Source organism: Neomonachus schauinslandi, chromosome 16 (assembly GCF_002201575.2).
Source record: "Neomonachus schauinslandi chromosome 16, ASM220157v2, whole genome shotgun sequence".
In the NCBI taxonomy this organism is placed as follows: domain Eukaryota; kingdom Metazoa; phylum Chordata; class Mammalia; order Carnivora; family Phocidae; genus Neomonachus; species Neomonachus schauinslandi.
The window spans coordinates 15,479,911-15,493,728 of NC_058418.1; the positions used below are offsets into that span (position 1 = coordinate 15,479,911).

General features: G+C 42.1%; 2 protein-coding genes across 3 annotated transcripts in view; one reads left to right on the plus strand and one right to left on the minus strand.

Moving 5' to 3' along the window:
* LOC110590109 (zinc finger protein 14 homolog) overlaps positions 1 to 13,818 on the minus strand; it is a 525,303-nt gene that overhangs the window by 447,972 nt on the left and 63,513 nt on the right. Inside the window, exon 1 of one of the 2 annotated variants that reach the window (XM_021700832.1) lies at positions 3,482 to 3,508. The exons of the other annotated variant lie outside the window; for it this stretch is intronic. The gene's annotated coding sequence lies outside the window, so the exon portion shown is untranslated. Of the gene's footprint in view, positions 1 to 3,481; positions 3,509 to 13,818 lie in introns of those variants that run through there. 2 annotated transcript variants of the gene reach the window in all.
* Positions 1 to 13,818, plus strand: part of LOC110590101 (zinc finger protein 382) — a 382,742-nt gene that overhangs the window by 225,552 nt on the left and 143,372 nt on the right. Inside the window, exon 8 of the mRNA XM_044922194.1 lies at positions 6,836 to 6,843. Within this exon, the coding sequence (XP_044778129.1) occupies positions 6,836 to 6,843 (8 nt within the window). The remainder of the gene's footprint in view (positions 1 to 6,835; positions 6,844 to 13,818) is intronic.

Here is a 13,818-nt window from a genome sequence, read left to right on the forward strand (position 1 = left end):
CTGAGCAGGGAGCCCGATGTGGGACTCGATCCCGGGACTCCAGGATCATGACCTGAGCCGAAGGCAGTCGCTTAACCAACTGAGCCACCCAGGTGCCCTTGTTAAAGTATTTTATCACCCCAAAGCCCAAGGCATAGATGGCTCAACATGTGGATTTTACTAAAGCTTTACAAATTACAGTAATAGCATTTATTTTAAAATTTCCAATTCATTATATTTGCAAAAGAATGATGCAGAATAGATCAAGACTCAACCCACTATAGTCCTAGTAAAAGAAAACACAGGGGCACCTGGGTGGCTTAGTCAGTTGAGCGTCTGACTCTTAGTTTCAGCTCAGGTCATGATCTCAGGGTCCTGGGATTAAGCCCTGCATGGGGCTCCGTGCTCAAGTGCAGTCTGCTTGTTCCTCTCCCTTCCCTTCTTTTCCTCCCCTCACTCATGCGCTCTCTCTCTCACATAAATAAAATCTTAAAAAAAAAAAAAAAGGGAAAAGAAAACACAGAAATGACATCTCGGTAATTAAAACTCCTTGTATTTTTATAGGGATGACATCAACATACTTCATACATATTTATCGGAATTGAATTTTTCATACTGTAAATTTTTTTAAAGACTTATTTATTTTAGAGAGCAAGACAGAGAGAGAGCTGGGGGGGGGGAGGGGAAAGGGAGAGAGAGAATCTCAAGCAGACTCTTCACTGAGTGTGGAACCCGATGCAGGGCTCAAACTCACCACCACGAGATCAAGACCTGAGCCAACGTCAAGAGTCGGACACTTAACTGACTGAGCCACCCAGGTGGCCCTCATACTGTAAAATTCTGAACTGAACTAGGCAACGTCATCTGAAAATCAGGCAAAGTGGTTCTTTCAATAGCATTTAACTTGTGGTTTAAAAAATATTTTCAAAACAAAAATCAGGATAGTCTAATGCTACACAAACTACTTTTGTGCTATAATGTCTGACTTGAGTAGTTGTAGCAGAGATCCTATGGTCTACAAAGCCTTATGTATTTACTATCTGGACCTTTACAGAAAAAGTTTATTGACTTCTTGCCCTACTGTGGTGATTTCTCCCTCCTCCACCTGGCTGGAACCAGGAATGCACTGCTGATCCAGTTTCAACCACAACTGAATGGTAAAAGATACAACCTGGAAGAAATCTGGATCCTTAAAGGACCACAAAAACCAAAGCAACCATGCAACTCTTCACTACTTACCACGTTAACTGTTATATGACCAGGAAATCAATTCTTATATTCCTTAAAGCAGTACATTTTGGGTTTATTATAGTCACTTAGCTTTACCATGACATATACTTTTTAGTCCTGTCTCATGCTTTATTTATTTATTTATTTTTTAAAGATTTTATTTATTTATTTACTTGAGAGAGAGAGAGAGAGAAACAGCATGAGAGGGGACAGGGTCAGAGGGAGAAGCAGGCTCTCCGCCGAGCCGGGAGCCCGATGTGGGACTCGATCCCAGGACTCCGGGATCATGACCTGAGCCGAAGGCAGTCGCTTAACCAACTGAGCCACCCAGGCGCCCTGTCTCATGCTTTATAACATCATGTATCTGCAGATGCCTGCTCAATTCAGGCATTTGTAGCATGAAAGTAGCCACAGATAATAAGAAAATGGATGGACAAGATGCACTGTAGGTGGCCATGTTTCAGTAAAGCTTCACAAAAACACGTACAGGCTGTAGTTTGCCAACCCCTACTCTAACAGGTCACCATTTCCACAGAATACAGTTAAGAGTTTGCTTGACATTTGTGCATTATGATACAATATTTTTGAAAATATTTAATCACTAGCCTGGACCTCTTTCCCCAACTGATTCACATATCCACTTGCTACTCAAAATCTGCACTTGGATGTCTAATAATTTACCCTGCCCCAGACAAAACTCTAGTTCTCCCAAATGAACCTCCCCCAAATTCTTCTCATCTTGTTCAATAGCAACCTCATTTTCCCAGTTGCTCAAGCTTTGAACAACTGTCTCCTAGATCACACCCTATTACATCTCCATGTCCTGTTGGCTTTATCTTCAAAATATGGTTAGCATCTGGCCATTTCTCATAATCCTCACTCACGAGGACAACCAAAGTGTAAGCCACATCATGTCTTGACTGGAATAGGCTCCTCACTCTTCTTCCTACCTTTGCCCTTGCCTCTTTATAACTCCTCTCAACACAGCAACAGCTCTGTTTATTCTTGTCACAGTTAAATCATGTCATTGTTCTGCTTGAAAGCCTCCTTGTATACTCACAAAAATATTTAGAAGAATACACAGTTAATAGTGGCTGCTTCTGGGGAACAGAAATGGAGAAGTGAGGGCCAGGATTGAGAAGACATACCCATTATTTTACTTTTCTATTAAGTATATGTATTGGATTTTAAAGAGAATAGTATTATTTCTTTTTTTTTTTTTTTAAGATTGTATTTATTTGTGAGAGAGACAATGAGAGACAGAGAGCATGAGAGGGGGGAGGGTCAGAGGGAGAAGCAGACTCCCTGCTGAGCAGGGAGCCCGATGCGGGACTCGATCCTGGGACTCCAGGATCATGACCTGAGCCGAAGGCAGTCGCTTAACCAACTGAGCCACCCAGGCGCCCCATTATTTCTTTTTAAAAGTAACAGAGAGGTGAACTTGTAGGAAGTCAGGACAAATCTCCAAGCATGCTATATTGTTAAAAAGCAAGAGGGGGAGAAATGTTGTGCTATGATAGTTAGAGGTAGGAAGAGAATAAGAAATAAGGATAAGGGGGTAAATAAAATTCAACTCTGAGATATATAACAATGGAAGTGGGGAGAAATGATAGAAAGTTAAATTTTATTTAAAAAAATTTTTTTTTGAGAGAGGGAGAGTGCAAGCAGGGGATGGGAGAGGGGGAGGGAGAGAGATAATCCCTCCCAAGCAGGCTCCATGCCCAGCGTGGAGTCTGATGCTGGCTCTATCCCATGACCCTGAGATCATGACCTGAGCTGAAATCAAGAGTCGGATGATTAATCGCCTGAGCCACCCAGGCATCCCCAGAAAGTTCAATTTTAAAGAAAAGAATCTATATGCTAAGATTTGAAAGACTAGAGATCTTGTAATCCTTGGCAAGATGAATGAATGCTTAAGGGAAGGAGTCTAGACATCTAGGGGGAAATAAAAAATGGAGAATGTTAGTGAAAGGGAGAACACAACATGTAGGTCATAAAATTTATCAAATTGAGACTACAAATGAAGAGGGTGGCATCCAGAGAGAGGTTAGAGGGGCAACCAGTCCCCCAGAATCTGAGAAAAAAAAAGCACTGATCAAGCAAGATTATCTGGGAATGTTATTTAGGTATCTAAAGAATTTCCAGCAACTGTTACTCCAAAAGACAAGGGCTGATAAGATAACTGCCTCAAAAAATTTTTCAGAGGTTGCAGGTTGAGTAACTGTAATGAGCCTTTATCCCATTGATACCTGCTGGGTTCTTTCTTACTCACCTAGATAGCACCTCCTTTACATTTCTCTCTCAGTCATCCATTGATCTTCTTGTTAAACTGGTGCCTTAAACTTCTAAACAGTGACACAGGACTTGGACGTTACTGTTGAGGGTCAAAGCAGCATCCCATAATTCAGTTGAGGCCATAGGACTCTTGGGAGGTTTTGAAGGACAAGGCAAGTGCAGTTCCTGTGGATGCACAAGGAACCTGGCCTGTGAAAAAAACAAAGTAATGGTGATCCTTTGGCTTAGAAGCTGGTGCACACGCATACATGTGAGGACATGGATTTATACTTTGCATCCCAAGCCAAACCCATTATGCCATTTAAAGGCTCTACACAGGGGCACCTGGGTAGCTCAGCTGGTTAAGCGTCTGCCTTCAGCTCAGGTCGTGATCGGTCCTAGGACTGAGTCCCACATAGGGCTCCCTGCTCTTCGGGGAGCCTGCTTCTCCCTCTCCCTCTGCCCCTCCCCCCTGCTGTGTGTGCACACTCTCTCTCTCAAATAAATAAAATCTTAAAAAAAAAAAAAAAGGCTCCACACATTTCAGAAATGGGTAATGTCATTTTCAGGATTTAGGTGATACAGAGAAATTACAAGACTGAGTTGTTAGAGTTCTACAGAATCACAACCTGAACAGGTACATTAGAGCAGGTGTCACTTGTGGCCTTGCTCCTGATTGAACAGTCACAGTTCTGAATGTCATTTTCCCCCATAAAAACACTTTTCTCATAAATCTGAAGTCACCAACCTTAAATGATATGGATAAAATGTAAAAGATGTTATTCATGTATTCGTCATGGTCAGCGTTCCTAAAAATTTTTAGCAGCCTAATATTTTACCTAGGTTATGTTACTCTAGGAGAAATGAAATATTTTAAGTGCCCTATAATTATATGGTCATTCACTGATTCAGCAAACATACATATTTATCATTTATTATGTGTAATTAAGAAATCTGGGCCTCCAATTTGTAATGTGGTGTGACAGACAAGAGTCAAACTTACTGAGCTCTTCCCTTACTCAGATATAAGAGGCTTCGAATCTGGCTGGACAGTGTTATGAACTGACAAAACAGGTAATACAAAGAGGAAATGGATGGAGGCAAACCACAGGAAACAGGAGATAACAGTACTAACATTGTGGGCATAAATTTAGAGTTTGAAGTTCCTGTGCAACCTCAAGGTGGAGCTGTCCATTATGCATTTGGATATGTGAATCAGTACCTCAGGATGTGGCTCAAATAGGAATGGACATTTGTTAGTCACCTGTCAGGTGAAGCCACAGCAATGGAATTTTGTTCTTAGAGATAAATATATATTTATATATATATAAATACATATTTTACATATATATAATCAAAGTGAGAAACTTAGGAACACTAATAGTTAAGGGGTAAACAGAAACATAAGTCACTAATGGAGCTTTTTGGTGGGGGAGGATTATTTCTTGGTTTTGACTAGAATATACAAATGAAAGTAGTATAATGGAAGTCAAGGAAACATTCAAGAATGAGGCAGTGCTAAACATCTAAAAAGTAATGGAGTGGGGGTGCCTGAGTGGCTCAGTCGTTAAGCGTCTGCCTTCGGCTCAGGTTGTGATCCCAGGGTCCTGGGATCGAGCCCCACATCGGGCTCCCTGCTCCGCGGGAAGCCTGCTTCTCCCTCTCTCACTCCCCCTGCTTGTGTTCCCTCTCTCGCTGTATCTCTCTCTGTCAAATAAATAAAAATCTTTAAAAAAAAAAATTAAAAAAAAAAAGTAATGGAGTGAACATAGAAATTAATTTCTCCATCCCAGTTAAAAATGGAAATCTACAAACAGGCAAGCAAAAATGTGATTCTTACCCCTGCCCTAGCTGTTACATCTCCCTCCTCATCAACCTTTTTTATTTTCTGTGTAAACTTCAAAAGTTTCTTTATGCACCTACAAATATACATTCTTATTCACACTTACTAAAAAAGTGGTATATTACGTATTACCAAACAGGCACTTAGCTTTCTTCACAAAACAAAATACCTTGTAGACTTTTAAAATCTAAGATATGATATGTATTTCCATTTGTTCAGGTCTTCTTTTGCGTCTTGTTAACTAAAGAATTTAGTGTTATATAGATTTTATACATTTCTTGTTTACCCCAAGGTGTTTTGTCTGATTTGTCGCTGTTGTAAATAAAGTACTGCCTTCGTAACTATTACTGATTACTTTTTGTATATACCAAAGCTATTATTTGTGTATATGAATTTTTGTACCGTGGTACTTTTTCATTTTATTGAAAATTATGTTAAGTATCATAGAATACTGGAAGAAAGTGTTTTAGATAGAAGACAATTTGTTTCACTACATTCACAAACGTCATTTGGTCTGGGGAAAACCTGGTCAAATTACGAGTCACTGCCACGTCGTTTAGAAACAAGGGAGTCTTAAATCAGTTACTTGATATCTCTGCACCAAAGACAGGACAATATCCTTCACAATTCTGTGCTGTCTACACTAGTGGAAACTAGCTCTTAAAGCTCCTCCTTAGTCAAGGGCTTCTCAAAGCTGCTCACCAAAGTTCCTCCAAAGAATTACGAAAAGTCAATACACAAGGGGAGTCTAGTAATCCAATAACAAGTTTTTCGGAAATAAACTCCACAATCAGTCTGCCTTTATATAAAAATCGCTTTAAAAATTACTTATCTCTCGTCTTAGCCATTTTCCTTTCTTTCAGAAAAACGGATACTCCAGAAAGATGCATCTTCATTATCATTATTTTAGAAACGAGAATAGTGAGGATGAGGTTACTACCCCATAAAGCTCACCATGCCATCCATCCTCACAAACTTGGAACCACGCAATTCTCACGCAAGTTGTACCTCTACAACCCTTTCACACCCTCCGTCACTCACCCGCGAACTCGCCCGTTTCCTCCTGTACCCCTGCCCCCATCCGCACAGGCTTCGAACACTGCACGTCACAGAAAGCGATTCCGCCCCGTCAGCCTCCCCAGCCCTGTCGCAGGCTCTAAGAATCCTCCCCTACAGCTTCCCTGACCGGATTCTGAGCCCAGAACCCCAGGTCCCACGCCCAGATCTGCGCCTTGCGAGGCCGAAACCACACTCACCCGCAGACAAAGACGACTATGGCGAGCCAGAGAGTCTGCGCCTGCGCACTCCTTGGGCTGGCTAGCACTCCCAGAGGTCTCCTGGGCTCCGCCAAGCCGGGCTCAGTACCGGACAGAATCTGTCGGTATTGGCCGGTCCTCCACTTTTCTGACTGCGGACTACATTTCCCATAAGTTTCATGGGTTCAAGTTCGCTTTTCGCGCTTTCTTTCCTGCGCCAGAGTCTGTGGGACTGTCTCCCTGGTTGGGGGAGGAGTGTAAGTAGTCCGAGTGTTCTTTCCTGTGTTAACTCTGCCTTTGAGAGAGGGCAGTGGTGTACCTTGGGTTATAATAAACTCAGTTCAAGCATGCCGGGCTTACTCCAAGTAGGGGTCAAGGTGTAAGGCTACCTACCCCTGGAGCGCCGAAACATTTTGGGGCACAGTTCGTGCCTCAGGGTGGGCCGGGGAGAGGGGCCGGGGGCGGGATCTCTGGCAGGTCTCAAGCCGGGCGCCATATCTCCATCGCTAGCGCGGAGCTTAACTACATTTCCCAGGAGGCATCGCGTCCGCCGCTCCTCCCCACAGCGAGGCGGGCTGCTTTGAGCTGAATGCGCTCCGGCCACTGACACGTTTCAGAGGAGACCGAGGTTGAAAAAAGCCCAGAGCCCGGCGCCGGGACGGAAACTGAATATTAAGTCTGTTCGGGTAGAAGGGGCTGAGGAAGGGCGGTGGTGAAATTTTGTGACTGTCAAGTGACGTGTGTATGTGTGATTGTGAACGTGTGTGATACCGTGTGTGCGGGTGTGGATTAGCTTATAACACTGTGAGTACCCGTGGTATGATTGTTCATGTGTGACCGTGTGTAACACTGGGGGGGCGGGGGGGGGCGGTACCTGTGACTGTGTCCCTGTAGTGGGTATGCGGTTGTGATTGTGTGACCTGGTATTCCACTTTGTGTGCTTTGTGACTGAGCCGCCGTGGGTATTGTGACTGTGGAGCCCTGTGTGGGAAGGGTAGGGAGGGTGTGACTTTGTGTCTAGTGGTGTGAGACTGTGCAGCACTGTGTGGATTTGGGGAGATTGTGTTGTTGGCTGTGTCACACACAATCATATATGGGAGCACAAGACAAGACGGCTCTGCCCCTTGACAGTAAAAGCCTTGACTTTTCTCTCTGACCCTGAGACTGCTTTGGAAGCTCTGGTCTCTGATGGCGAGGGTCGTGTGTGGCAGGTGGAGCCAGTTGACTTTCTCATCGGGGCCCAAAGAATGGCCTGTTGTCTCCTTGCCCGTCTCTATACTTCTCCAAGAAAGGTCTCCGTTGGAGGAGGAAATAATTGTGACAATTAAGAGTAATGTTTAAGGTGATAGTATTTTCTCTTTGTCTCCGAAATGCTTTATTTTTTCAGACTTGATCTTTTTTCTTTCTTGGCGAACGCCTAACAGACCCATCAAGTAACCTGGAACCTACTGTTTCTCTTAGAAAATATCTTCCTTGCACTCCCAATTTTTTTTTATTAATATAGAAAATAGTACATTTTATTTATTGTTTATTTTAAAAGATTTATGTATTGGGGGAGGGGGGATGGAAAGCCTTAACGGGGGGGGGGGGGGGGGGCAGAAGGAGAGGAAGAGAATCTCAAGCCCACTCTCCACTTTGCTTGGAGCAGGAGGCGGGGTTGGATCAACGACCGTGAGATCAAGACCTGAGGGAAACCAAGAGTTGGTCGCTTAGCAGACTGAGCCACCCAGGCCCCCACAAATAGTACATTTTATATTGAGTGCTGGGTATGTTGGTTTTACTTATATACATATATAAACATGTAGATTTATATACACACATATATACATATTTTCATTTAAGTGATACCGTAACTTATCACATAATTAAATTCTTAGATAATATATTTAAGTTTTTATTTTAATCACCTGAGGGTGCTTATCACAAGTGCACTCCTTAATTCCCATCACCTGTTTCACCCATTCTCCCCCCCCCCCCCAATCCCCCTACTCTCTGGTAACCATCAGTTTGTTCTCTATAGTTAATAGTCTGTTTCTTGGTTTGTCTTTGTTTTTCCCCTTTGCTCGCTTATTTTGTTTCTTAAACTCCACATATGAGTGAAATCATATGGTGTTTGTCTATGACTTATTTCACTTAGCAATATACTCTCTAGCTCTATCCATGACATGTCCTTGCAAATGGCAAGATTTCATTCTTTTTTGTAGCTGAATAATATTTCATTGTATACATATATACACACACACACACCACACTTCTTTATCCATTCACAATTAATGGACACTTGGGCTGCTTTCATATCTTGGCTAGATACGTAGCCAAGATATGATACGATTTCTACGTATCGTATCATAGAGGTGCATGTATCCCTTTGAATTAGTGTTTTTGTATTCTTTGGGTAAATACCCAGTAGTGTGATTGTGAGATCAGATAGTAGGATGGTTCTATTTTTAATTTTTTGAGGAACCTCCATACTGTTTACCACAGTGGCTACACCAGTTTGCATTCCCACCGACAGTGCACAAGGGTTCCTTTTTCTCCACATCCTCACCAACACCTGTTGTTCTTTATGTTGTTGATTTTAGCCATTCTGTCAGGTGTGAGGTGAGATCTCATTGTAGTTTTGATTTGTATTTCCCTGATGATGTGGCATTGAACATCCTTTCATGTGTCTGTTGGCCATCTGTATGTCTTTGGAGAAATGTCTGTTCATGTCTTCTGCCCACTTTTTAATTAGATTATTTGTTTTTTACATGTTGAGTTTTATAAGTTCTTTATATGTTTTGGATATTAACCCTTTATTGGATATGTCATTTGTAGTTATTTTCTCCCATTCCATAGGCTGCCTTTTGGTTTTGTTAATTGTCTCCTTCACTGTGTAGAAGCTTTTTATTTTGATGTAATCCCAATAGTTTATTTTTGCTTTTGTTTCCCTTGCCTCAGGATACCTATCTAGAAAAAAGTTGCTTTGGCCAATGTTTGAGAAATTACGGCCAGTGTTCTTTTCTATGATTTTTATGGTTTCGGGTCTCACATTTAAGTCTTTAATCCATTTTGAATTTATATTTTTGTGTATGATGCAAGAAAGTGGTCCAATTTCATGTTGCTGTCCAGTTTTCCCAATACTGTTTGTTGAAGAGACTCTTTTTCCCATTGGATATTCTTTCCTGCTTTGTCAAAGATTAATTTACCATTTAGTTGTGGGTTCATTTCTGGGTTTTCTGTTCTATTCCATTGATCTGTATGTCTGTTTTTGTGCCAGTACCATACTATTTTGATTACTACAGCTTTGTAATGTGAAGTCAGGAATTGTAATGCCTCTAGCTTTGCTTTTCTTTATCAAGATTGCTTTGGCTATTCAGGGTTCTTTGTGGTTCCTTACAAATTTTAGGATTGTTTGTTCTACTTCTGTGAAAAATGCTGTTGGTATTTTGATAGGGATTGCATACTTTGGGTAGAATAGACATTTTAACAATATTTGTTCTTCCAATCCATGAGCATGGAATTTCTTTCCATTTCTTTTCTTGTTTTCAATTTCTTTCACCAGTGTTTTGTAGTTTTCAGAGTTTAGGTCTTTCACCTCTTTGGTTAGGTTTATTCCTAGGAATCTTATTAATTTTGGTGCAATTGTAAACGAGATTGTTTTCTTATTTTCTCTTTTTGCTGCTTTATTATTGGTGGGTAGAAATGCAACATATTTTTGTAGGTATATTTTGTATCCTGACACTTTACTGAATTCATTTACCAGTTCTAGCAGTTTTTTGATGGCGTATGTTGGGTTTTCTACGTATCGTATCCTGTCATCTGCAAATACTGAAAGTTGTACTTCTTCCTTACTGATTTGGATGCCTTTTATTTCTTTTCTTTTTTTTTTTTTTAAGATTTTATTTATTTATTTGACAGAGAGAGATACAGCGAGAGAGGGAACACAAGCAGGGGGAGTGGGAGAGGGAGAAGCAGGCTTCCTGCTGAGCAGGGAGCCTGTTGTGGGGCTTGAACCCAGGACCCTGGGATCATGACCTGAGCCGAAGGCAGACGCTTAACGACTGAGCCACCCAGGCGCCCCTTGATTACTTTTCATTACTGTCCTCTAAGTCATTCATTTGTTCCTCTCCTTCTTATAATCTGTTGTTCATTCCATCAAATGTGTGTCTCATTTTGTTTATGGAGCCCTTTATCTATACTAGGTTGTTTCTTATCCCTGGGTTAATTGTTTCACTGATGTCTTCCAGTCTTTAGTCAAGACCAGTGAGTATCCTCATAATTATTGCTTTAAATTCTCTATCGGGGGAGGCCTGGGTGGCTCAGATCCCAGGGTCCTGGAATCGAGTCCCGCATTGGGGGACTTGCTTGCTCAGCGGGGAGTCTGCTTCTCCCTCTACCTGCTGCTCCTTCTGCTTGTGTGCTCTCTCTCTCTCTGACAAATAAATAAATAAAATCTTAAAAAAAAAAAAATTCTCTATCAGGCATGTTACTTCTGTTTTGCTTAGATCTCCAGCTGTGGCCTTGTCCTGTTCTGTGGCCTTGTCCTGTTCTTTCATTTGGGACAAATTCCTCTGTCTTCTCATTTTGTCTGTCTCTGTACCTGTTTCTATGTGTTAACAAGGTCAGCTATGTCTTCTGTTCTTGGCTGCAATGGCTTTATGAAGAAGAGGTCCTGTGGTGCTCTGCAGTATAGTGTCCCATGTTCCCCAGGGCCTGTTGCTTCTGGGAGTGTCTCCAGTGTGTGCTGCATATGCTCTGCTCTTGTGTGCTGGCTGCTATATCCTTCAGGCCAGTTGTCTGCAGAGGCTCTCTCTTTGCCTGTTATGGGCAATGTTTGGTTCCTGGCCTGAATGTGGTGCGTTTTTACTAGGTATGCTCTGGTCTGCTTGTGAAATCAGACCTGTCACTGCTGCCACTGGAACCGAGGCCTCACAAAAGTCCCAGGTCAGGAGACGTGGTGTTGGCAGGGACTAGAGCTCCTCTTCTCGAGGAGGGGGCTCGCTGTGCTGGAACAGAGGCAAGCTGAATGGGAAGGACCAGTCTTCTGGAGTTCTGGGGCTGGGTGGAGGGTTTTGGTGTGAGCAATTTAGGTAAGAAATGTGGGCGCCACACTAGTTCCCACAGGTGACCCTCTGCTTATGCTGAGGGTGAGGGAGGGAAATGGCTTCTGCCAGTTTCTTTGTTCCCAGAGGGGTCTCTCTGTGAATGCAAAGGCTACCTCTCTGTGACATACTTTGAGATGAGTAATCAACCTTCCCCCTATGTGCCCCAGGTGCCCTTCAGATCCAGTGTCCTCCAAGCTCTCCCAGAGCCAAGTACAATGACCTTTAAAAGCCCTGCTGGTTATTTGGAATTGAAGAATCAGTTTATGGAGCACAGATTCTGGCAGTATCCAGAAAAGTATCCCACATGCAAGGTGAAAGGAAGGGGTTTTTATGAGAAAGGATGTGGGGGGCAATTACACGATTTGGTTAAAAGAAAAAGTTAATTGTTATTCACAGGCAGAACCAATGTGGTTACACAATGACTGTTCTCTTGATGTTGATAAATGAAATTGTTTCTCCTATGCATTAGTTAATTATTCGGTCTTCAGAAAGTCCATAGCTAGCAATTTTATTGATCAAGATGTTCATGGCCCTCTTGATTTTACAGATAATTGCTTGTAAAACAGTTGCCGCTTCTGGGTCAGACCAAGGGTCTTTTTGCCCAGTTCAAGATTATTAGATCATTAGCCATTTGTTTTAGAAAGGAAAATGGAGCTTTTCTTTCTTTCTTTTTTTTTTTTTTAGTATTTTATATTTATTTGAGAGAGAGTGGACATGAGAGCACCAACGGTGGAGACGGAGAAGCAGGCTGTCCTCGAGCAGGGAGCCTGATGCAGGGCTCGATCCCAGGACCCTGGGATCATGACCTGAGCCAAAGACAACCACTTAACCGACTGAGCCACCCAGGCTCCCTGAAAATGGAGCTTTTCATGGGGTGCCTGGGTGGCTCAGTTGGTTAAGCATCTGCTTCAGCTCAGGTAATGATCTCAGAGTCCTGGGATTGAGCCTCACATCCAGGCTCCCTGCTTCTCCCTCTCCCCCTGCCCCTGCTTTCTCTCAAATAATGAAAGAAAGAAAAGAAAGAAAGAAAGAAAGAAAGAAAGCTTTTCTTAAAAATGGAGCCTCTCATGTCCAAAAATCTTGTATGATTATACAATATTAAATGATAATAGAGAATTTTAAGTTGTACATATAGGAAAGTTATTTGGTAAAAATGTATTTCCCTTAGGTGTATGAAATGTGAGTAGCATTTCTCTCCATTGTAAGTATGAGGTTTATGAAAGAAGGTTTTTTTGTTTTTTTTTCACTTTATCTGGGTAGGTTTTATTTTTAACTTTAGTATTTTTTATTTTATTATGTTATGTTAGACACCATACATTACATCATTAGTTTTTGATGTAGTGTTCCATGATTCATTGTTTGAGTATAACACCCAGTGCTCCATGCAATACATGCCCTCCTTAATACCCATCACCGGGCTAACCCATTCCCCCACCCCCTCCCCTCTAAAACCCTCAGTTTGTTTCTCAGAGTCCATAGTCTCTCATGGTTCGTCTCCCCCTCCGATTTCCCCCCCTTCATTTTTCCCTTCCTACTATCTTTTTTTTTTTTTTAACATATAGTATATTATTTGTTTCAGAGGTATAGGTCTGTGATTCATCAGTCTTACACAATTCACAGCCCTCACCATAGCACATACCCTCCCCAATGTCCATCACCCAGCCCCTGCATCCCTCCCACCCCCCACCACTCCAGCAACCCTCAGGTTGTTTCCTGAGATAAGAGTCTCTTATGTTTTGTCTCCCTCTCTCGTTTCATCTTGTTTCATTTTTTCCTCCCTTCCCCTATGATCCTCTGTCTTGTTTCTCAAAGTCCTCATATCAGTGAGATAATATGATACTTGTCTTTCTCTGATTGACTTATTTCACTTAGCATAATACCCTCTAGTTCCATCCATGTTGTTGCAAATGGCAAGATTTGGGGTGGGTTTTTTTTTTATGGCTGCATAATATTCCATTGTATATATATACCACATCTTCTTTATCCATTCATCTGTTGATGAACATCTTGGCTCTTTCCATAGTTTGGCTATTGTGGACATTGCTGCTATAAACATTGGGGTGCACATACCACTTCGGGTCACTACATTTGTATTTTGGGGGTAAATACCCAGTAGTGCAATTGATGGGTCGTAGGGTAGCTCTATTCT